The sequence below is a fragment of the Tupaia chinensis genome, unplaced genomic scaffold, assembly GCF_000334495.1.
Source record: "Tupaia chinensis unplaced genomic scaffold, TupChi_1.0 Scaffold138322_1, whole genome shotgun sequence".
Taxonomy (NCBI): domain Eukaryota; kingdom Metazoa; phylum Chordata; class Mammalia; order Scandentia; family Tupaiidae; genus Tupaia; species Tupaia belangeri.
In genome coordinates, this window is record NW_006198219.1 from 2,618,323 (window position 1) to 2,644,780 (window position 26,458).

The 26,458-nt window shown below is 37.2% G+C and overlaps 1 protein-coding gene across 1 annotated transcript in view; it reads left to right on the forward strand.

Annotated features, from left to right (window-relative positions):
- Window positions 1-26,458, forward strand: part of COG5 (component of oligomeric golgi complex 5) — a 262,688-nt gene that overhangs the window by 126,521 nt on the left and 109,709 nt on the right. The window contains 3 exon segments of the mRNA XM_006161165.3: window positions 13,441-13,606; window positions 21,645-21,757; window positions 22,556-22,633. Of these exon segments, the coding sequence (XP_006161227.1) occupies window positions 13,441-13,606; window positions 21,645-21,757; window positions 22,556-22,633 (357 nt within the window).

The following is a 26,458-nucleotide window of genomic DNA, read 5'->3' on the forward strand; positions in this document are numbered from 1 at the left end:
ATATTCTTATTTAGCAAAATAAAAATATTATTTACTAGTCATTCTCTTTACTTCCCTTTAAACTTATCTTACTAATGAAAGAAGATATGACTTCTATTGAACTAATATGAATAGTTACTTAGAAATAAACGTTTGGAAATAGCATTAACTTTCAAATCAGATATACCTTAATTGCTGTTTTGTCTTAGACTGTCTATTAACTTTTCTATGCCTTGTTTTCCTATCTTTGGTTAGGAAGCCATTTTGTTGGGGAAGATTAAAAACTGTATATATGGCACTTAAATTAATGCTTGGTTTATAATAATGCTTACTGTTTCAAGAGTATACTTTTTTTTTTTTTGGAGAGGTTTTTTTTTTGCTGTAGGGCACATGCACTCGCCAAACAGATGGAGAGAGACAGAGAGACAGAAAGCGAGAAATCACCCCCCAGGGGGGATGGTCACACCGCAATCCCTTCTCCTCTATTCTCCTCTCTGGATCTTGGGCGCACACGCACCCGGCATGAGTTTTAAGCCACCGGGTCCGGGACGCGAACCGCAGTCGATTATGTAGGAGTCCAGTGACATAGCCATTACGCCAACTGCTGGTTCCCAAGAGTATACTTTTTATTAGTAGTAAATTGGTTTTGTTTTTGTTTTTGTTTTGTCCTTGGAATAAAGAGTCTATATGTCTTGGCATTCTGTACAAGGAACTGTTGGGCTTTAGAGAGCCACATCTAAAACTGTGGAGATAAGTGTCCAAAGTGGTGTTATTGAGGAAAATTGGGTTTATTATTTTGGTTTTCAGGGATGGTGTAAGTAGTGCTTCTCAATCTTTGGTGTACATAAAACATTTAAGATACTTGATTTTTAAAGCGCAGATTCCTTACACATGAGTCAATGTTGGCCCCTTACCTTGCACCATATACAAAAATCAACTAAAAATGGACTAACAGCCTAAGCGTAAGACCTGAAACTATAAACCTGATAGAAAAAGACAAAGGGGTAAAGTTTTGTGACATTGGAATTGGCAGTGATTTCTTGGTTATAGCCTGAAGGCATGGCAGCTAAAGCAGAAACTGATGAACTTGAATACTTAAATGTGTGAAGGAAGCAACAAACAGGGTGAAAAGGTAACCCAGGAGAAAACATTTACCAACTGTTTATCTGATAAAGGGACAATATCCAGAATATAATAGTCCCTTCTTTTGGAGGGCTATAGTTCAAGACCCCCAATGGATGCCTAAAATTAGGGATAGTATCAGACTCCATAAATACTATGTATTTGTCTATATATGCATACCTGTGATAAAGTTTAATTTATAAATTAGGTGTAGTAAGAGAATTAATAATGAAATAGAACAACAATAACAATATGCTATAATAAAGTTTCTGTGAATATGGGCTGTTTCTTTTTATTTGGAGAGGTTTTTTTGCTATGCGCTCGCCAGAAAGACAGAGAGAGACAGAGAGACAGAAAGCGAGAAATCACCCCCAGGGGGGAATGGCCACACCGCAATCCCTTTTCCTCTATTCTCCTCTCGGGATCTTGGGCACACATGCACACGCGCCCGACATGAATTTAAGCCACCAGCCCAGGACTCGAACCGTGGTCGACTACATGGCAGTCCAGCAACATAGCCATTACACTAACTGCTGGTCCAATATGGGCTATTTCTCAAAGTATCTTGTACTGTACTTTGTGTAACTGAAACTGCAGAAAGTGAAACCATGGATAAGGGAGGAATTATTGTATATAAAGAATTTCTATAACTAATAGTAAAATAACCTAATTTAAAGATGGGCAAAAGACATGAATAGATATTCTTCCAAAGAAGATATACAAGCCTATAAGATGTTCAACATCCCTAATCATTAGGGAAATGCAAATCAAAACCATAATGAGATATCAGCTCTACCTGTTAGGACAGCTATAAAAAAAAAAAACACACACACAAAAATAGAAAATAATAAATGTTGACAAGGATATGGAGAAACCAGGACTTTGGTGCATTGTTGTTAGGAACTCTATACCTGTTAAACAATTCCCCATTCCCCTCTTTTCCCCCAACCCCTGAAACCTCCATTCTTCTTCCTGTCTCTATGAATTTGATAACTCTAGATACCTCAATATGAGTGGAATTATATACTATTTTTTAGTTCTTTTTGTAACTGGCTAATTTCACTTATCATATGGCCTTCATGTTTGTAAATCCATGTTGTAGTAAATGTCAGAATCTCCTTCATTTTATGTATATAAACTACATTTTATATTTTCTCTTTTCATTTGTCATTTGGTGGACACTTGGTTTATAAACATAGGGATTTATTTTCTATTGTCCTTAAGCTATGTATTAGTTTCCTATGATGGTCATTAAAAATGAACATGAGCTGAGTGGTTTAATACAACAGATATGTATTCTCGAGCAGTTCTGGAGACTAGAGGGTGGATGCCATAATGAAATTAAGCCAGTGGCTTAAATAACAAGAAGCTATTTTCTCGCAGATGTGGGGCTGAAAAGTGCAAATCAAGTTCTGAAATGGCCCTTTTCTTGCTTGCAGACAGCTACCTTCTCTGTGTGTCCTCACCTGGCAGAGAGGGGCAGGGGGAGGACGTACATGAGAACACACAAGAGCACATGCACAAGTTCTCTGGTTTCTCTTCTTATAAAAACCGTCATCTAATGAGACCAGCCTGCTTCCTGTAATGACCTTATCCAACCCAATTACCTCCCAAAGGCTCCATTTCCAAACACCAGTGTGTAGCAGGTTAGGGCTTCAGTTTATAAATTTGGGGGCTACCACCATTCAGTCCATGACAGGATTCAGAATCAGAATATAAATTTTATATTGGACAATATTTTTCTAGTCAGTCTTCTTGTTTGAATATTCATTCCATGAGTGAGGGAAAGAGAGAGACAGGGCCTTGGTACCTTGCTTCACCCCAACCTTCAGCCAGACCCAAATCATAGGCAGACATGCACCTTGAGTACTCAGAAGACTCTCTGACTTGAACCAGGAAACTTCCCATGTACAATTGCCTCACAGATCTAGTTTTAGAGCTGTGCCGCTATGTGATTCTGAGAGTCAATGATGTAATTTTGACTGTACACAAACATAAATTTTACTTACATTGTCATGGGACAATATTGTCTTACATAAGATTCATGTTTATTTAATAATTTAAATATTCATATATTAGTCACACTAATATCTTTGCCCTGAGTTAAACTAGAAAGCATAATTGAATGATGTGTTAGGTATTTAAGCAGAGGTCTTTTCTGATATATATATTCCTTTCTATTATTTATTTTAGAATTTTGAAACTTCCTTTTTTTTTAGAGAGATTTTTGCTATAGGCCATGTGTGCTCACCAGAGAGACAAAGACAGAGAGACAGAAAGTGAGAAATCAACCTGTAGTGGGGATGGCCATGCCACAATTATTTCTCCAGTCTTTTCTCAGGATTTTGAGCATGCACACACATACACCTGGTGTGAGTTTGAAGCCACTGGGTTCGGGACTTGAACCACGGTTGGCCATGTAGGAGTCCAGTGGTATAACCACTATACCATTTGATGGCCCCAGAATTTTGAAATTTCAAGTGTAATCAACAAGAGCCAGGTGGTGGACCACCACTTTAGGACCTCTTTGGGGAAGATGCATTTCTGTATTTATGTATCTGTCTTTTTCTGTCCTTGTCTCTTTTTCTCTCACTCATGGAAGACATAGATAAATGTTTAAAAATGGAATCAGTAGGAAAAAAGCATAAGAGTGCAGCTCATTGAATAGCTCACAAAATAAACAAACATGTATAACCATCAACCTTCCATCGTCCCAAGCATCCACATGACCCCGCTCATTTAACAAGTTCTTCCATGTAATTCTTATGATATACCAAAGTTTAGAATCATTAATATAGGCGTAGGCACCTGGACTTGTAGCAGGCATTTGTGTAGATCTCTTATCTGTCAGACATCATGTTAATGGATGTAGGTCCCACCAAAAATGTGTTCTGTGTATTCACAGGCTTTTGTTTTGTATGTGCTGTTACTGTATTTAGGGTGATTAATTTTTTAATAGTTTTTGCTATAGGGTGCTTGCACTCACAGAGACAGAGAAAAAAGTGAGAAATCACCCCCCAGGAAGATGGCCACTCCTCAGTCCCTTCTCCTCTATTCTCAGGGTCTTGGGCACCTGCATACACGCTCCTGCATGATCTTTTCTCCTCTTCTCTTTTCTTCCTTTCTTAAATAATTATTTATTTATTTGTTTTAATTTTTTTTTTTAAATTTGATCAGAGAGGGACAGAGTGAGAAGAAGAGAGAGAGAAAGTGACAAAGCAATCCGCCAGGCCCTGGACTTAAACCGTGGTCGGGCCATCTGGGAGTCCAGTGCCCAGTGCCCTTAACCAGCATGCCACCTTCCGGCTCCCCAACTCCTGCATGATTTTCAAGCTACTAGGTCCAGGACTCCAGGTCCAGAGTCAGCCATGTGTTATCCAGCACCTTAACCTCCACACCACCTGCTGGTCCCAGGGGAGGTTTTACTTTAAAATACTTTTCTAAATCTTCCATACCTTCTGAACAGGTCACTTTAGGTCTTAGCTGAGTTGTCTTTCAATGAAATTTTCCTCATTCTTCCATTCCTCCCCAAGTCTGAGTAATCACCCATTCAGGGTGTTTTTATTAACTCCTCCATTCTCTCTCATTTTTCACAGTACATTCTAATTGCTGATTTACTTGTCTTTATCTCCCTTCAGACCATAAATATCGAAAGGTCAGACAGTGCAGTATTTGTAGTCATCTAAGTCTGACTCCAGCACCTTGAATAGGCATAACAAAAGCTAATAATAGAGTCGATAAAGTCAAAAACTTGTTACTTGACAAACCACTATTATATCAACCATATCAAAGAATGGAGAAAGAGGAAGCATACTGGCCTTATTATTTTGTAAGGATAACCTTGATATCAAAACAAAAACATTATAAGGAAGGAAAATTATGACCTTTCTTAACAATCAGTGCAAAACATAGAAAGTGTTAGCAAATATATAAGCCAGAGAGATCTAAAAATGATCATTTTTTATGGCCAGAATGGCGTTAATCCAGAAGAATAATGTAATTTCTTCAGTACAAGTTGAGCATCTCTAATCTGAAAATCTGAAATGCTTTGAAATCCTGAACTTTTTGAGATACCAATATGACATCATAAGTGATAGAGTGAAATAAAAAATGTTGTACTATGAACATAGTATATAAAATTTGGGCTTTGTGTATAAGAGATTATCAGAAACATAAATGAATTTTGTGTTTAGACTTAGTCCCATCCTAAGACATCTTATTTTATGTATCCAATATTTCAAAATTTGAAGAAAATTGAAATTTGAACCAGTAGTAATCTCAAGCATTTTGGATATGACATACTCAACATGTAAAGAGGAAAAAAAATTATCATTACATTAGGTACAGAAAGAGGATTTAATAGAATTCAACATCAATCTGTTATTAAAAATACTCTTAGCCAACTAGGAGTAAAAATTTCTTAATCTATTGATAAGAGATATTTCCAAAAATTTCTCTGGTGCAATACTAAAATCTTTCAACTGGAGTTTAGGAATGACACCACTTTTAGTCATCATATTAAAGATCCTAGTCAAAGTAATAAGAAAAAGCAATAAAATATAGGCGGATTGAAAGGAAGAAATAAAAATTATTCATAGGTAACATGATTGTATATATAAAAAAAATCTAAAGAAGTATACACATTAGCTATAAAAAATAATAACAGAATTTTGAAAGCTTGTTGGTTTAAAATTTAGTATATGGGGACCAGCAGTTAGTGTAATGGCTATGTTGCTGGACTCCCATGTAGCCAACTGCAGTTTGAGTCGTGGACCCGGTGGCTTAAACTCACTCTGGGCGCGTGTGTGTGCATGCCCAAGATCCCAAGAGGAGAATGGAGGAGAAGGGATTGTTCTTATTATGCTAGCAATAGACAAGATTTTTAAAAATTACTATTTATAATATCAAAAAACATCAACAGGGCTGGCAAGTGGTGTGGTGGTTAAGAGCACTTCTTTGGACTCTCACATGGCCAACTGTAGTTCAAGTCTCAGACCTGGGGGCTTACTTTCTTGCTTTCTCTCTCCCTCTTGCTTGTCCCTCTGGTCAAATTAAAATAAATAAATAAAATAATTCTTTTAAAAAATCAGCTGCATATAAATAATTCAAATTAAAGACATAAGATTTCCTCCATAAGTATAAACCATTATCAACAAATATTAAGAAGACTTGAGTAAGTCAGGAGAGATATGAAAAGGTTGGAGAGCTCAAATGTATAAATCTATCAGTTTTTTTCTAATTTTATTTATGCAATCCCATACAAAATCCCAGAAGTATTTTTTAAATGGAAATTATTGGGCTTGGGACATTGGAAGAGTCATGACACATTTTTCCATAGAAAAATGTGGACAAATACATCATAACTTTCCAGACAACCTAATAGTAAGCCATTTCTGAAATGTATATGGAAATATCAGGAACCAAGAATAGCCTATACCAAGTTGAAGGAAGTCAAAAGTGGAGGACTATCAAAACTTATTTTAAAACTATAATATGTTAGATAGAGGAATCGAAAAGCCTGGATAATTGAGGACTCAAGAAACATGCACACATATGTGAAAACTTGATTTACCACAAAGGTAGCTCTTGTGTATGGGTGTCAGGAGGGAGTGGTTGTCATTTGCTAGGTTGTTTTTTTGTTTTTTTTTTTTGTTTTAAGTAAATTGTTTTGAATCAATTGGGTATTCATATAGAAAAGCACTAATCTTGATTTCTAACTGACACAGAAATTAATTCCAGGTTGAGTTTTTTTTTAATCTAATTATTAAAAATAAACCAATAGCATTTTTAGAGGATAACTTCATGAATAAGAGACATCTTCATGAATGTGGGCTAGTAAAATTTTTTAAACTGGATACCAAAATGCTGATGGGAGAATAAGATTCATAAATGAAAGATTGAGTTGTTAGAAAAGTCAATTTTTGCATAGAAAAACATGGAAAAATATGTCATGACTTTTCTAACAACCCAGTACATTAATTTAGGGATTTATCTTCCTTAATCAACCTTAAGACTGGAAAAAATATATTTGCAATACCTATAATAATCAAAGAAATTAACCTAACCAGAGATAAAAGACCTCTACAACGAAAGCTTTAAAAAACTGAAAAAAGAAATTGAGGATGATACCAGGAAAAAACAAAAATAAAAAAGGAAAGATATCCCATGTTCTTGGATTGGAAGAATCAGTATAATTAAAATGTCCATGCTACCCAAATAAATTTACATATTCAAGGCAATTCTCATCAAATTCCCAGTGACCTTCTTCATAGAAATAGTAAAAAGCAATCCTAAAGTTTGTCTGGAGTCATAAAATATCCTGGGACCAGTAGCTGGCATAATAGCTATCTCGCTGGACTCTCATGTAGTCAACAGCGGTTCAAGTCCCAGACCTGGTGGCTTCAACTCATGCCGGGCAGATGTGCGTGCCTGCCCAAGATCCTGAGAGGAGAATGGAGGAGAAGGGATTGTAGCATGGCCATCCTGTCTGGGGGGTGATTTCTCGCTTTCTGTCTCTCTCTGTCTTTCTGGCAAGCGCCCACAGCCTATAGCAAAAAAAACTCTTCAAAAAATAAATAAATAAAGTAAAATAAAATAAAATATCCTGAATCACCAAGGCAATACTGTCCAAAAACAATAATGTAGGAGGCATCTCACCACTTGACTTCAAAATATTGGTTTGTCTGAAAAGTCAGGATGCTTTTGCATAGACAAATAAGTCATGATTCATTTTATATGCTGTAAAGATGTACAGTAAATAAGTGTAAAAAAAAAAAAAAAAGAAAGAAAAGTCAATGCCTTCAACCACTTGGTTACTTCCTAAAGCTTACTGACAAAGTCATCATGGCACTCTTTGGATGCATTTCATCTGCCTTGTATCATTTTGGGGGACTGTTTAAGATGCTATAATAGGGGCCGGCAGGTCACGTGGTAGTTAAGGGTGCTGGGCTTCCACATGGCCAACCATGGTTCAAGTCCTGGACCTGGTGGCTTGCTTTCTCACTTTCTCTCTCTCTCTCTCTCTCTGTCTCTCTCTCTCTCTGTCTCTCTCTCTCAATCTGTCCCTCTCAGTCAAATTAAAATAAATAAATAAAAAAAAGTTAAATAAAATAATTCTTTTAAAAATTTAAAAAATAGAGACCAGCAGTTGGCGTAATGGCTATGTCGCTGGACTCCCATGTAGTTGATCGCAGTTCGAGTCCCTGACCTGGTGGCTTAAACTCATGCCAGGCGCATGTGCATGCATGCCGAAGATCCCAAGAGGAGAATGGAGGAGAAGGGATTGCAGCATGGCCATCCCCCCTGGGGGGTGATTTCTTGCTTTCTGTCTTTCTGTCTCTCTCTGTCTTTCCGGTGAGTGTATGCACCCTATGGCAAAAACTCCCCCCCCCAAAAAAAAAATAGACACAGTGACCAATGGAACAAAGCAGAGAATCCAGAAATAAATGGCAAGTCATACAACCAGCTGATCTTTGATAATGGGTACAAAGTGGAGAAAAGAAAGTTTTTTCAACAAATGTGCTCTCTGTGGAGAAAAGAAAGTTTTTTCAGCAAAGGTGCTAAAGGACTAGATATCCACTTGCAGAAAAGTGAAACAGGATCCATATCTCTCACTGTTAGCAAGAATCAACTCAAAATGGATCAAAGATTTAAATGTAAAGCCTCAAACTATAAAACTACTGGTAGAAAACTTAGGGGAAACTCTTGAAAACTTTGGAGTAATCAAAGATTTCTTAAGTAAGACCTAAATCACAGGCTGTAATCCCAAAAGTAGACAAGTGAGATTTTATCAAGCTAAAAAATTTCTGCACAGCAAAGGAAACAACAATTTGAGCGAAGAGACAACACATAGAATGTGAGAAAATATTTGCAAATCATGCCTCAGATAAGGGATTGATAACCAGAATATATAGGGAACTCAAGCAGCTCACCTATGAAGAAATGAATAAAACAATTTAACAATGAGGAAGACATACAAATGGCCAAAAAGCATATGAAAACATGTTCAGAGTCTCTTCCATAGCCGAATGCAAATTAAAATCACAGTGAGATACCATTTAACCCCAGTTAGAATGGCTAGATTCCAAAAAAAAAAAAGACAAATACCAACACTGTGGTGAAAAGGGAATTCGTCTTAGACTGCTGATGGGAATGTAAATTAGTACAACCCTTATGGAAAAGAAAATGGAGATTCTTCAAAAACCTACAAATAGATCTATAGTATGACTGAGTAATCCTTTTCCTTGATATTTACCCAAAGGATCGAAAAAGAGTCAGAAACACACTTGCATGTCCATATTTATTGCAGCAATATCCACAATTGCTAAGACATGGAATCAGCTTAACTGTCTCAGAACTGATGACTGGTTTATAAAACTGTAAAATATACATACTATAGGATATTTCTCAACCATAAGAAACAAATGAGACCCTGTCATTTGATTCAATGTGGATAAATATAGAAGACTCGATGTTAATCAGAGTAAGCCAGATTTTGAAAGACACACACTGTATATTCCTGCTCAATATGTATTGAATGTCTACAGTCTATAGCCAAAATGGAAAGATCCAAAGCTATGATAGTAGAGAGGATAAGTTTAGATACCAGAGACAGTAAGAGAGGAGAGTTAAGTGGTAGAGAGTGTGTGGTAGAGGGTAACTGGGAAGGGCAAAAGGAAGAAACATTTGACAGACTAAAGAATGTAAAGATCTGTTGGGAAAAAATTTGTAATTTTTGTTTTATATTTTAAAAAAAGATGAATATGCACTTGACAAAAGAAGATTCATGAATAATAATTAACATGTAAGGAATTCAATGGAAGTTATTCTGTAGTCATCATGGAAATGTAAACTACGACCATAGGACTCACTCAAGAAAATAGCTAAAATTAAAGGGGCTGATCATTTTAATTTGGGCAAGTTTATAGTGTGCCCACTGTTCTCTTGTATTGCTAGTAAAGGTGTAAACTTAAGAACTGGCAGTATCTACAGACACTAAGCATACAAATACCTGTGATTTAGCAATTCTACTCTTACTTAACGGGAATCATATATGTTAACTAAAAGCCCTGTACTAGATTGTTCATGGCAGCATTACTTAAAATCCCTAAAAGTGGGTATCTCAAATGTTTATCAATAGGAAGATGGATAAACCAAGGTAAATGAAATATTACTTAGCAATAAAAATATATCAATCTTGGCTGCATGCAACAACATGGATGAATTTCATGAATAAGATGTTGAAAAAGAGCCAGACATAATAATACTTACTGCGTTATTTCATTTATATAAAATTCAAAGACAGGCAAAAATAACCGGTGGTATTAGAAGTTATGATAGTGATAGTTAGAAGGGTTCAGTTTGGGGATCCATACAAGATTCAGAAATACTGGTAAAAATACTGGCTTCATAATCTTGGTGGTAGTTATCTAGGTGTATTTACTTCACGATAATTCATAAAGCTGGGTTTACATGATTTGTACACTCCTGTGTGTTATGTTACCTTAAGAATTTTAAGTAAGGGAACCAGCAGTTAGCGTAATGGCTATGTCGCTGGACTCCCACGTAGTCGACTGTGGTTCGTGTCCCGTACCCGGTGGCTTAAAACTCACGCCGGGCGCGTGTGTGTGCGTGCCCAAGATCCCGAGAGGAGAATGGAGGAGAAGGGATTGCGGCGTGACCATCCCCCCTGGGGGGTGATTTCTCGCTTTCTGTCTCTATGTCTGTCTCTGTCTGTCTGGCGAGCGCACGCGCCCTACAGTGAAAATCTCTCTCAATTAAAAAAAAAAAAAAAGAATTTTAAGTAATAGTAGTTCCCCTACTAGCAAATGACATATTAAGTTATATACATTAATAATATGTTAATAATTGGTATTGTTTGAGAAAGTGATCACAGGCTTGCCTTGTTGCCTAATGGTTAAAGCAGCTGAATCGCACATGGCCTACTTTAGTTCAAGTCTTGGCTCTGGCAGCTTGAAAAACACACCAGGAATATGTGCCCCAAATCCCAACAGAGTGGAGAAATGAAGACATTGTGGCATGATCACACCCTATTGTGGTTCTCTCTCTCTTTCTCTCCCTCTCTCCCTCTCTTTCTCCATTTTTTCTCTCTCTGGCTTTCTGGTGAGCATATGTGCATGGAATTTTTTTTTTTTTAAACTCAAATGGATATTATTAACTACTCATGTCTCCTATCATGCTTTTAGGTTGATTCTGTTTTGCCTCTGTGTGTGCTTACATATGAGTGTGTGTGTCTGCAGCATATAGTATTACTTTAAAATAACACCAATAAATTTTGGAAATAACCTTTTGTCTTATTTATAAACTTGGTCTAGAAAACGATTTAATTAAGTAATTTAACTTTTTAACTATGTATCCCCAATAACAGACACTGAATCATAAATGAAAGGAATTCCAGCTATTTGGGCATGGAAATATTTTTTTTAGCTTGATAATTAATTAATCATTCACTTAGTGACAACTCAGACACCTATTTATCTCACCCTGGGCTTAATCTACTCATTGACACTATTTATACTACCTGCCTCATCTCTTATCTCTCCCTGCTTCACTCCGTTCCAAAAACTGTCCTGATCTTGCTGTTTTACCAGCATTCCAAGCACGTTCTGCCTCAGCCCCTTTTCTTTTTTTTTTTGGAGAGATTTTTTTTCGCTGTAGGGTGCGTGCGCTTGCCAGACAGAGAGAGACATAGAGAGAGAAAGCGAGAAATCACCCCCCAGGGGGGATGGTCACGCCGCAATCCCTTCTTCTCCATTCTCCTCTCGGGATCTTGGGCACGCACGCACGCACATGTGCCCGGCGTGAGTTTTAAGCCACTGGGTCGGGGACGCGAACCGAAGTCGACTACGTGGGAGTCCAGCGACATAGCCATTACGCTAACTGCTGGTTCCCAGCCCCTTTTCTGAGACTGTTGCTCAGACCTGCATTTCCACATATCTTTCTTAGATGCTGTCTCAGTATATTCAGATATCTGTTTAAATCCCACCTCAAAGATACATTCTCTGACTCCTCCTTCTCTATTAATCCCCATGATTTTAAAATTCTCATTCCATGATTCACTTTTTTATAGACCCATCATGACCCAGTTCTATTTTGTTTATATATTGTATATTCGTCAGTAAATATAAGCTCTATGAAGGCAGGGGCTACCTTGCTTTTCTTTTCTACTGTACTTCCAGCACTCAGAATTATGACAGAAACGTAATGCGTACAGTATAAATATTCGTAGTTAGAATGAATGGATGGAGAGACCAGCAATTAGCGTAATTGTTATATCGCTGAACTCCCATGTAGCCGATCACGGTTCTAGTCCCGGACCCGGTGGCTTAAACTCATGTCGGGTGCCTGTGCGTGTATGCCCAGGATCCCGAGAGGAGAATGGAGGATTGCAGTGTGGCCATCACCCCTGGAGGGTGATTTCTCGCTTTCTGTCTCTCTGTCTTTCTGGTGAGTGCACACGTGCACACGCAAAAAGTTATCAAAAAAAAAAAAAAATGAATGGATGGATGAATGAAATATAATGAGTAGTATCAGTATGCATGGCTGAGCCCTCAGTCAATGCGGCAAAATTAATTTATTTCTTTTCTAAGCAAATGTAGTAATTTGGTTAGTTTGCTCTCTTTATAGGGATTGGTGGTAATTTTTAAGTAAGCTCTAAAATTTTTTGTGTTACATCAAAATGCAGTTTATTTTTACTAGTATACATTTAGGCGTTAGGGATATAATTATAAGGAAAACAAGGATATTTATAATAGTCCACTTGAGAATTCTACACCACTTTAGGATTTATTACCATTTTCAGATGTAAAATAATACACCCTTAAATAATTATAAGTAATTCATCCAAATCACATTCTCTTTTTAGAAATACCTAACTAAAAAAATCAAGATATTTTCTGAATAATCTTTTTTGCCCTCACATCACACATGTGAAATTTTTGTCTTCTCTTTTGTAAAAATGCTCCCATCTTTACTGCCCTTGTGACACTTGGAGTTTATAAATTTTGCCCACTTCTATTATCTAACTTTTAAGTAAGCACTAACATTATTTGACAGGATTCTAAACTTGTTATTACTCTTTAAAGGAGAAAAAGAGAAAGAAGGGAATAATATACATAGTATTTAACTTTGGCTTTTATAAAATAAATGACTAAAAATAATATTTGTTCCAAATTGTCTTTGTTTTTGATAGTTTAAAAATATTGTAGTAACTGCTCATATACCACATAGAGTTGTAGGTTTATATTGATTTTGTTTGATTTCCTATTTATATCTGTTTCTACCCCTCCTTACTTTTTTTTTTTTTTTTTTTTTTTTAAGAATCCAACTCAGGTTGGAACAGCTCTTCAGGTTTTCCATAATCTTGGAACTTTGAAGGATACTATTACCAGTGTCGTGGATGGATATTGTGCTACTTTAGAAGAAAATATAAACAGTGCATTAGACATCAAAGTTTTGACTCAGCCTTCCCAGTCAGCTGTGAGAGGTATGGATCTGGTTTATGTTTAGCTTCTTTGTTTATTTATAACTGAGAAGTCCTTTGAATAGTATGTAAAACACTCATGTTTCGAAGCAATCAAATGACTCATTTTTTTTTTTAGTAGACAGAAAATGAGAGAAGAAATTATGTTTCAGAATTTATTTATAACTTTTTTGTCTAATCAGTGAGTTGAACTGGCCAATTGGTATATTCATAACTTCTAGATAAAGATCTATAAATGGTGGCATCATCATTTAGTTGAGAGGAAACAGATGCAGGGGGGAAAAAAAGGAAAGGAACATTATTCCCCCTAAAATCATTATCCTCACATGTACTTCTTCATTAGACAAATTTTTTTTTTTTTTTAGGGAATGCACATTCAACCATAGCTTTCTGGACTGTGGCAATTTTTTTTTTATTTCTTTTTATCTCATTCAACTTACTCATGAATTACTTATTTCAGTGTTACTTAAGGTCAGTTCTGATTCTTATGGTCAATCTTTATGATAACTACAGTACTCAGGAACAATAATGGCTAACAGTGGAGATTGAAACCAGTAAAACCGTTAGGAGCATAGCAGTAGCCAAGTCTAACGAATACTGCTTAGGAGGGTAATTGGAGGGCAGAGAGGAGTACGCCCTACATTATCAGTCTGCGTCATGACATACCTGATGATGATACTCACATTTATAACACACTTCTCCGTAGAAGACAGAAAAGACCACACATTGTGTGCCTTCTCACTTAACGTGCTGTAAGCCCATCGCTCATTTCTCCCCTCATGTTTTTTCTTGTCTCCGGTTAGTACTGATAACTGTGTTTTCTCTTAGGAGGCCAAACACCCTACTTTGGCAGCAGATCTCATCACTATACCCTTCACTCTGCCAGATTGTAAATTCTTCCTTCTTTCCCTTCAGACACAAGTATGCTATTGTTTCTCCTTCTGCCTAAAAACTATCAAACAAATCTAACTTGATTCCATTTCTTCCTTCTGTTCTATTTTATTCTACAGTCCACAGAAAAATTGTCCAAAGTGTTAATTCATACCTGTCTCCAGTTTTTCTCTTCTAATTTTTCTATTAAAGATACTCTTATCACCACAAGATTGTCTTAAAGGATAAATGAAATAATCCATGTAGAATGAATAACAGTTCCTGATACATGGCTAATATGGAAAAAAAAATTTTACAGCCATTTTTTAAAATATTTGCCATATAAATGTGACCTTAAATAACCTGAACATATTAACTCATAAGTAAGTTGCACTAGATAAAAAGAGAGAAAATAATCTTAGATCTTAAAGAGATTTTTTTTTAAAGGTTAGTCCTAGTCTCTGACTAGGTCTGTATTAAGACTATTCCATAAGGAGATCTTTGAAAAGAAATTGCCAAAGGAGATCTTACTCTCAGTTTTTCCCAGCAATTATTCTCAAAAAGTTTGATCTAATGTTTAAATTTCCAGGAGCAGTTTAATCTCATTTCTTCTTGTGTTGTCAAGGATAGGGGAGAAAAAAAATGAAAGCAATTATTCACATGCTGTCAATCCTAATGTATGCCTCTTTTTTTGAAAGAATAAAGAGTTTTAAAGCTACCTTATTATCATCTGTTGAGGAGTGCATACTGTGATTTAATGTAGAACCTTAAGAAGCAGTTCTTTTTTTTTTTTTTGAAAGAACAATCACTATTATTTTTGTGTTTTTTAATGTTTCATAGGCAGTATTAATGTTACCTTCCTGATCTTTTTGGTGATACTGAGATTGTGTCAGAGAATGTCCTTATTGAAAATACACATTAAAGTATTAAGAGTGATGGGGCATCTTGTCAGTAACTAATTTATAGGTAGGTCAGGGGAAAACAGTTTTTAATAATACTTAAAATTTTTCCATAGGGACCAGCACTTGGCCTAATGGCTATGTTGCTGGACTCCCATGTAGTCGACTGCAGTTTGAGTCCCAGACTCAGTGGCTTAAACTCAGGCCAGGTGCATGTGCACACTTGCCCAAGATCCAGAGAGGAGAATGGAGAAGAGATTGTGGCATGGCCATCCCCCCAGGTGGTGATTTCTCGCTTTCTGTCTCTCTGTCTCTCTCTGTCTTTCTGGCGAGTGCACCCACCCTATAGCAAAAACCTCTCAAAAAATTTTTTTTCTATAAATTTGAGATTTTCAAAATTTTAAATATAGATGAAATATACAATTTTACAAGAAAAATATTACCTTGGATATATTTTTAAAGCTTATAATTCAATAAGAAAAAGATAAAATAAACTCAACTGAATAAAGAGATAAACTGTATGCAGAACACAACCAATAAATATGTGAAAAGATGTTCCATTTCTTTCTAGGAAATAAAATAGTTATCAGGGAAATATGAAGTAAACACCAGATTAGCAAAATCAAAGACAGATGAAAGCAGAAATCATTTTACTCAATTTTTATCAATTGACTCTCTAAGATTAAAAATGCATATACCTGGGACCAACAGGTACCATGGTGGTTAATGCAATAGATCTTCACATGGCTGACCATTGTTGGAGTGTCAGACCCAACAACTTGAAAATCCTCTGGGTGCATGTGCCAAGATCCCAAGTGGAGAATGGAGAAGGGATTGCAGCATGGCCATTCTCCTGGGGGTTGATTTTTTTCTCTCTCTCTCCAGTGAGCTCAGGCGCCCTGTGGTCAAAACCTAAAACCAAAAATGAATAAAAACATACCCGTAATTTCTCTTATAACAATATACCTAGGGAAACTGGCACATGTCCATAAGAATTTTGAATTCACTATTGTTTATGATAGCAAAAAAAAGTGAAAACCACCTTTCCTTTGACAGAGAAATGAATAAACTATTTTTTTTTTCTTTTTCTTTTTGGAGAGATTTTCACTATAGGGCACGTGTGCTTGCCAGAAAGACAGAGAAAGACATAGAGACAGAAAGCGAGAAATCACGCTCCGGGGGGTTGGCCAAACTGCAATCCCTTCTCCTCCATTCTCTTCTCAGGATCTTGGGCACACACACACACACACACACACACACACACACACACCTGGCATGAGTTTAAGCCACCAGGTCCAGGACTCGGAACCACGGTAGACTACATGGGAGTCTAGCGACATAGCCATACCGCTAACTGCTGGTCCCAAGAAATGAATAAACTATTAAGTAGATTACTGCATAGCATTTAAATTAGTAAATTTACCAATGTAACCCATTCTTGAAAACAGTATATGGAAAAGTAAGCTCCCAAAGATACTGTAGGTTACCATATTTAAAGTCCCAGAACCTGTCAGACCCTACTATAATGTGTATTGTTTTGCACATGCACATAAGTAATGTACATGTAAATAGATGTTTTGGAATGCTAATCACCAAATTCAAGATGCCATTAGCTCTTTGGGAGATCAGGGGAAGTGGTAGCAGGAAGGGAGATGGGAGAACAGCACTTTATTTGATGTTGTGTTTCTTAAGCTTGGTGGCCAGTATGCATAACGTTATTGTATATGCTTTTTAGTATGCCTGAAACATTTAACAATAAAACACAAATGTTATGTGAAGAAAGTACTGAAGAAAAACAGTATGAAGGAAGCAGACAAACGTTTACAGATATAACATTGATAGGTTAATATTTTTTAATATAATTCGTATCCAAACATTTTCAGTTCTCCAAAATATTCTTTAACCATTTTTCCCCTGACTGGAACCAATTAGTGATCATACGTTTCCATTGGTTATCTTGTTTCTCTGCCTTCCTTTAATGAAAAACAGTCCCTTTTTTTTTTTTTTATGGCATTTGGAGAGACCTATTATCTGAATTTGTCTGATTGTTGCTTCATGATTAGATTCAAGGTAAACATACTAGTACTAAGGTGAGGTCATGTATTTCCTGTTACATCATATCAGGAAACAACTGAATTATTTACTAAATTAAATTATTACTCACTATTAGTAATGCTTAATAAGATCACTTTGTCAAAGTAGTGTTCCAGAGCCCTTGTAAAAGTACTCTCCCTCTTTTTTAAAAACTGTTTGATTTTCTTATTGAGAGAAAGAGAAATAGAGGCAGAGGCAGAGGGAGAAACATGCACCCTTGACAGGATCCTTACATCACAGTCCTCAGCTAGGCAGAATAATAGGCACCCTTTTTGGTGCATCCTGTATGTTGAGAGAGACCTGGGGTAGGAACCTGAAATCCTTACCTGTGATCTCCACCATCATGCAGCAGAGTCCCCAGTGCCTGCACCACCTCAGCTGGGCTCTCTTTTCTTTGTAATTTATGGTGCAGTCTTTGAAGCCATGAGAATATCTTGTTTCTCATAAAATTTTACCAAATGTTTTGATATCCATTATTAATCTTTCCCTCTATTCACTGGTAGTTGAAAAATGGTAACTTCCCCCCAGGTCTGTCATTTTTTTTTTTTCATTTCTTAACTGACACGCTTTTGTAAAGAGCAATTGCTATCCTTTCTAAATGCTGGAGTTTCACTATGAAACCATGAATTATTGTTACTATCTTTTTTAATGGTGTGTGTGTGTGTGTGTGTGTGTGTGTGTGTGTGTTACTCCTGCTTCAGCTGCTTAAGTAGCTGAGTCCACAGGCACAGTCATCATGCCTGCCTAGCTTTTTAGGGGGCGCCAGGAATCAAACCCAGGCTGTTAGGTGACCCTAGCCTACCAAACAGCAGCATCCAGAATGACTTATCATGGCTTGCCATTGATTATTTCTAAAATTTTTTGTCATATAATCCATTATCATCAGTATTATTTTGGATTGCCAAGTTCCTAAATATTTTTATTGTGGAAGCTCCTCCAGTGAAGTTCTACTATAATATTTACCACATTCATTTTGTATTTTCTCTGCTTCAGAGACACTGCGACAATGTGTGTGTGCATGTATATATGTGTTGTTTCACTTATTTTTCTAAAGAGTCACAGTGTTTTGTTTTAATTTGTCAGTGTGTGTGTGCACTTACTGGAAAGCTATGGGGGTGGCGGGAGGGAATGAGAAAGCACCCCCCCACACCCCTGTTCCATAAGGGCATGGTCATGCCACTATCCCTTTGCCTCATCTGTCCCTCCATTTGAGATTTTGGGCATGCATGCACATGTGCCTAGTGCGTTTCTTAAGCCACAGGGTCTGGGACTCAAATCATGAAGTTGTTTCTGTGGGGTCCAACTGCCTTAAACACCTCTCCATGGGCTGGCTCAGGCCTTTTTTAAAATTAGAGAATGGTGCTTAGAAATCAAAATTTGGGGAACCAGCAGTTAGCATAATGGCTATGTCGCTGGACTCCCACGTAGTTGACCGCGGTTCGCGTCCCGGACCCGGTGACTTAAAACTCATGCCAGGCACGTGTGCATGCGTGCCCAAGATCCCGAGAGGAGAATGGAGGAGAAGGGATTGCGGCGTGACCATCCCCCCTGGGGGGTGATTTCTCACTTTCTGTCTCTATGTCTCTCTCTGTCTGTCTGGCGAGCGCATGCGCCCTATAGCGAAAATCTCTCCAAAAAAAAAAGAAATCAAAATTTGGATATAAGAAATGCTTAGTGCTATTGAGAAGTCATTGTTTCTTTGCCCTTTCAATAGAAGGGCTCATTGTATATTTGTGTCTTTATTGTTTATAGTGAGAATTCTCATTGACTCTATTCTAAAATATACCTAAACTAGTTTTAGGTTTATTACATAAGTACCATATCCAGCAACAAATCTCTTAAAGTTCAGTGCTGCCTTATAATTCTTTTTGCCTTTAAAAAATATTTCTCACTGGGAACCAGCAGTTAGCGTAATGGCTATGTCGCTGGACTCCCACGTAGTCGACTGCGGTTCGTGTCCCAGACCCGGTGGCTTAAAACTCACGCCGGGCGCGAGTGCGTGCATGCCCAAGATCCCGAGAGGAGAATGGAGGAGAAGGGATTGCGGCGTGACCATCCCCCCTGGGGGGTGATTTCTCGCTTTCTGTCTCTATGTCTCTGTCTGTCTGGCGAGCGCACGCGCCCTACAGTGAAAATCTCTCAAAAAAAAAAAAAAATTCTCACTAAAGTCTAGGTTCCATGATTAAAAATTCTTTCAATGAATTATATTCTCTCATGTGATTGTATTATCCATTTGATATGTAATTTCATTTCTTTCTGGATTTATATTCTATTCTAGGGTTTTGAGTTTGTTTTGTTTTGTTTTGTTTTGTTTGAGAGGTTTTTACTATAGGGTGTGTGAACTCGCCAGAAAGAGAGAGAGAGACAGAAAGCGAGAAATCACCCTCCAGGGGAGATGGCCACGCCACAATCCCTTCTCCTCCAATCTCCTCTCAGGATCTTGGGCACACACGCACATGCGGTGGGGGGAGTTTATGCCACCAGGTCTGGGACTCGAATCACAGTCGAATACATGGGAGTCCAGTGACATAGCCATTACGCCAACTGCTGGTCCCCCCTGTTTTTTCTTTCTTTTTACACAGTTGGCCATGTCAGATACCCCTCATTTAATCAGCACATCATGAGTTCATACTTCATTCTATTTAAATTTACCTTTATTTTTGGAATATGTAAAACCTTTTATACATACAAAATATTTTGGAATATTTGTTTGGGTCACAAAGATTCACCTCTATCACTGTACTTTTCACCTTGTTCTGTTCTCTCTCAACTCCACCTCCATTTTAGGAAGGCATTTTTATAATGTCCATTTTGTTACTTTTCTTTGTATATGGTAGTGTGTGTGTGTGTGTGTGTATGCATGCATGTGTGTTGTTTCCCTTTGGTAAACAAAAAGTTCAGATTTTCTTTTATATCACTTATAAGAAATTATTTCTTAAAGAACTTCTCACTGTTCAGCTTTTGCAGCTTTCATAATAACATACATTTTGTTGTATTTCAAAATTTTTATTTTTCGGGAACCAGCAGTTAGCGTAATGGCTATGTCTCTGGACTCCCACGTAGTCGACCGCGGTTCGTGTCCCGGACCCGGTGGCTTAAAACTCACGCCGGGCGCGTGTGCGTGCGTGCCCAAGATCCCGAGAGGAGAATGGAGGAGAAGGGATTGCGGCGTGACCATCCCCCCTGGGGGGTGATTTCTCGCTTTCTGTCTCTATGTCTCTGTCTGTCTGGCGAGCGCACGCGCCCTACAGTGAAAATCTCTCAAAAAAAAAAAAAAATTCTCACTAAAGTCTAGGTTCCATGATTAAAAATTCTTTCAATGAATTATATTCTCTCATGTGATTGTATTATCCATTTGATATGTAATTTCATTTCTTTCTGGATTTATATTCTATTCTAGGGTTTTGAGTTTGTTTTGTTTTGTTTTGTTTTGTTTTGTTTGAGAGGTTTTTACTATAGGGTGTGTGAACTCGCCAGAAAGAGAGAGAGAGACAGAAAGCGAGAAATCACCCTCCAGGGGAGATGGCCACGCCACAATCCCTTCTCCTCCAATCTCCTCTCAGGATCTTGGGCACACACGCACATGCGCCTGGTGTGAGTTTATGCCACCAGGTCTGGGACTCGAATCACAGTCGAATACATGGGAGTCCAGTGACATAGCCATTACGCCAACTGCTGGTCCCCCCTGTTTTTTCTTTCTTTTTACACAGTTGGCCATGTCAGATACCCCTCATTTAATCAGCACATCATGAGTTCATACTTCATTCTATTTAAATTTACCTTTATTTTTGGAATATGTAAAACCTTTTATACATACAAAATATTTTGGAATATTTGTTTGGGTCACAAAGATTCACCTCTATCACTGTACTTTTCACCTTGTTCTGTTCTCTCTCAACTCCACCTCCATTTTAGGAAGGCATTTTTATAATGTCCATTTTGTTACTTTTCTTTGTATATGGTAGTGTGTGTGTGTGTGTGTGTGTGTGTGTGTATGCATGCATGTGTGTTGTTTCCCTTTGGTAAACAAAAAGTTCAGATTTTCTTTTATATCACTTATAAGAAATTATTTCTTAAAGAACTTCTCACTGTTCAGCTTTTGCAGCTTTCATAATAACATACATTTTGTTGTATTTCAAAATTTTTATTTTTCATATTTCTTGTTCATTCATATCCAGGGGGTCCTGGACGATCTACTATGCCAACCCCAGGAAATACTGCAGCTTTTCGTGCTTCCCTCTGGACCAATATGGAGAAACTTATGGATCATATTTGTGCTGTTTGTATACAGGTAAAAATTTTAGGAAGTGAAAAGAACATTAGTTATGTATTAACTCCCGGCTATTCAAAGTCGTGTGACTTGGGAAGGTCTTTTAAAATTTCTGAACTTTGCAAATACTTTGTTAGCTGATTATAATGTATGTAAAGGCTCTAGCATTAATGTCATTACCCTACCTTTGCTTTTATTTTTTCTTTTTACTGGAGGGTGCATGTGCTACTGGGTCGGGGGAGGGGGTTAGTGAGAAAGCACTTCCCTTGGGGAATGATCAAGCCATAATCCTTTCTCCTCCATTTCTCCTTTTGGAATTTTGGGCACAAATGTTCACACGCCTGGTGTGTTTTTCCAGCCACCTGGTCTGGGACTTGAACCACGCGGTGAGCCATCTGGAATCCCTCCACCTTAATCACCATGATACTAGGTGGCCTCTACCCTTGGTTTTTTGGGGTTTTTTTTTGTTTGTTTGTTTTGTTTTGTTTTTTTGAGAGGGGTTTTTGCTATAGGGCACATGCGCTCGCCAGACAGAGACAGAGAGACAGAAAGCGAGAAATCAGCCCCCAGGGGGAATGGCCGCAATCCCTTCTCCTCCATTCTCCTCTCGGGATCTTTGGCACACACACACACACGCACCTGGCGTGAGTTTTAAGCCACCGGGTCTGGGACGTAAACCGCGGTCGACTATGTGGGAGTCCAGCGACATAGCCATTACGCTGACTGCTGGTCCCTCTACCCTTGCTTTTTAATGCCTAAGCTTTTTATTTGTTTCCTTTGAAAATAGCTAATTAAATACATCTTCATTACTCTTTTTAGGTACAACATCTACAAAAAGTATTAGCCAAGAAGAGAGATCCTGTTTCTCACATTTGTTTCATTGATGAAATAGTTAAGGTATGTTTAAGTAAAAATATTTGAAGATATTAGCCAATTTCATTTATGTTACTACCTTCTTTTTTTTTTTTTTTTGAGAGGTTTTTGCTACAGGGTACGTGCGCTTGCCAGACAGAGAGAGACAGAGAGACAGAAAGTGAGAAATCACCCCCCCAGGGGAGATGGCCACGCCATAATCCCTTCTTCTCCATTCTCCTCTCGGGATCTTGGGCACACACGTGTGGCACACACGCCTGGCGTGAGTTTAAGCCACCGGGTCCGGGACTTGAACCGCAGTCGACTACGTGGGAGTCCAGAGACACAGCCATTACATTAACTGCTGTTCCCTATGTTACTACCTTCCATGGTGGCTACATACCTAGTGGCAATAGGGAAGTATATTTCTGAGAACTATAAATTTGCCTCATAATATACATATAAGCTTGTTTGGTTATGAAGTTGATGCTAGTAGTAATATTTATATACTAATTTCTGAAATACACGTAGTAATTTCCCATTTTCTGTCACATAAATTATATCTTATAAATGGTTTTAAAAGTGCCACTAGAGAATAAGAGGAAAAATTCAGGTAAATAAGTTAAGTAGTGGTTATTGTAATATGGTCACTAAAGGCCATCAGGCCTATTCAGTTGCTTATTTTTCCACATGACACATTGCTATATTCATTTTCCATATTCTGAAGTCTCCTGCTTGTCTTCTACCAATCTTTTAGCCACATGGGCCATATGCATTCCTTTCATGTAAAGGAATCCCTGATTTTATACTTTATTCTTTTGTTTTTTATTTGTTGGTATTGATTAGTAGAATAACTAGTTATTCTATTCATTAAATCTTAGCACCTAGTGCTCTGACGGAAAAAATAAAATTGGAAGTTTCTAGTGTCATAGCACAGGTAGTTTCCTTTGTAACTCCACAATTTTAAATATCTTATGTATTGTATTTGAGTCCCCAAGACCACCCTTAAGTTTGATAATTTGTTAGGAAGATTCTAAGGCATATATTAATCATTGTAGTCATAGCTGTGATTTATTACAGTGAAAAGATATGAAAGTCAGTTCCAGAGGAAACTAAATTCAAACTTCCAAGAGCCCTATTCCACTGGAGTTAAACTGGACCCTTTTGTCCTCCAGCGGCAACTGGTGATACCATGCATAAAATATTGGCTAATAGGGAAGCTCTCCTTGTGCCTTAGTCCAGGGTTTTTATCAGGGGTCACTGCCCAGAACATACCAACATCTACACTCCCAGAAGGAGAGCAGGTATTCAGTATAAACTGCGTTTATCCAAATCATTTAGTTACATTGAATGACTCTTATCAGTTATAGGATTGTGGGGTTCCCTTCCAAATCAGAGTTCCTAGATGCTAGCCAAAAGTTGGCATTTCTAATGATAACCATCTCAACCCTGCTGTGTTAACTCTCTGTACACATGCATACTTAAGTTAGTAAATGCCTGCTCACTTTACTATCTTCTACATGACCTTAAATTGTGTGAAATAAAGAAACACTAAGATGCTTTTAACAATTTATATAGTCACTAAGATTTTTGCATTTACTAGTGGGTGGGATAATTAATACCAAGTTTTCATTCCTTGTTCTGATTTTAGCTATTTTTCTTCACTAATTAATTGATTTAGTCTTTATGTTCAATGGCGTTATTTCAGACTTTTACTTTGTATGTTTATTTTATCTTTGTATATTTTTATTTCATTTTAAAAGTTTAATATTTTTCAAACAGTATAAGGACACTTACAATAAAGCCATTGTGTTCAAGAAGTTTTAAACAAAAGATTAAAAATAAAGAGGCAACAGAACTATGTAAAGAGGCTTAGGTGTGTGATACTATTATATCGGGCAGTTTCTACCTAAAAACATGTATCTCGATTCTTGTTAACAATAAATTATTTTAGTGAGTGAACCCTGCCAACTTATTTTGGCCAGCATTTAAGTACACGTGAACCATTACCTATGAAAAAGGATTATTAGGAATGGAGATACATGTTTTTACTTTATTCATCCATTTTATTTACTTACAGAATTTCTTATTTAATTAACAAACCAATAAGGATTCCTTATTCCAAAGACTTGGTCTTAGGCTGTTGAAGAATATAATCACACATAGCCCACATATACCTATTTACATTTATATATAAATTTTATGTTAAAGTAAATTGCCAGTTTAGGTATTTTTTTCTTCCTGGTTAATATTTGTGAAAAAAAAATTTAGTCCCTGTTGGAATTGATCATATTTACACGTATTTATTAAAAAAATCAGTCTTTTGGGACCAGCAGACAGTATAATGGTTACGCTGCTGGACTCCCACGTAGTTGACCATGGTTTGAGTCCTGGACCCAGGTGGCTTATTCAATTTCACATAGCAGAAAGAAGTATGTGTATTATTATGGTATTCAGAATCTAATCTGAGGAATAATTAAGAGGAAAAGAAATTCCACGTGATGGCAGTTTCCATAATGCTTTATAGTTTAGAAGGTTTTGCAGGTATCTATTGAGTTACAAGTATTGTATATCAGACTATAAAGAGGACATAAATTGAGTATAAAAATAAAACTAGACCAATTACTTCAGGTATAAAAAAAGCTTAGAGAGGACCAGCAGATGGCATAATGGTTATGTCGTTGGACTCCCACATAGTCTACTGCTGTTCAAGTCCTGAACCCAGTGGCTTGAAATTTATACTGAGTTGACCATGGTTTGACTCCTGGACCCAGGTGGCTTATTCAATTTCACATAGCAGAAAGAAGTATGTGTATTATTATGGTATTCAGAATCTAATCTGAGGAATAATTAAGAGGAAAAGAAATTCCACGTGATGGCAGTTTCCATAATGCTTTATAGTTTAGAAGGTTTTGCAGGTATCTATTGAGTTACAAGTATTGTATATCAGACTATAAAGAGGACATAAATTGAGTATAAAAATAAAACTAGACCAATTACTTCAGGTATAAAAAAAGCTTAGAGAGGACCAGCAGATGGCATAATGGTTATGTCGTTGGACTCCCACATAGTCTACTGCTGTTCAAGTCCTGAACCCAGTGGCTTGAAATTTATACTGGGCGCATGTACATGCATGGTAAAAATCCTGAGAGGAAGATGGAGGAGAAGGGACTGTGGCATGGCCATCCGCCAGGGGTGATTTCTTACTTTCTGTCTCTCTGGCAAGCACACATGCCCTATAGCAAAAATATTTCTTTAAAAAACAAAAACAAAGCTTAAGGATATTTTAGTTTAAATTTAGAGCATTTAAAAAAATTTTTATTGAAATATCTCTGCTTATTCTTAATTTAATAAATGCCCTGGCTACCTTGTAAAATTAGCCTGCTATTTTCTTCTTTTTTAAAACAATAATTATTTTATTTAACTTTATTTATTATTATTATTTTCCAGTTTGGTCAGAGAGAGAGAGAGAGACAGAGAAAGTAAGCCACCAGGGGGACCAGCAGGTGGCATGGTGGTTAAGGGGCTGGATACTCCCACATGGCTGACCCTGGTTCAAGTCCTGGACCTGGTGGCTTGCTTTCTCACTTTCCTTTCTCTCTCTCTCTAAAACTCTCTCTCTCTCTGTCTCTCTGATCAAATTAAAATAAATGAATGAATGAATAAAATTGAATAAAATAATTACAAAAAAAAAAAAAAGAGTAAGCCACCAGGTCCAGGACTTGAACTGTGGTTGGCCATGTGGGAGTCTAGCGCCCTTAACCACCACACCACCTGCTGGCCCCTAGCCTATTATTTTTCAGTTTATATAATAATTTGGAAAAAAAACCACATTCATACCTATCAATTCATGTTACTTAGGACATTTTA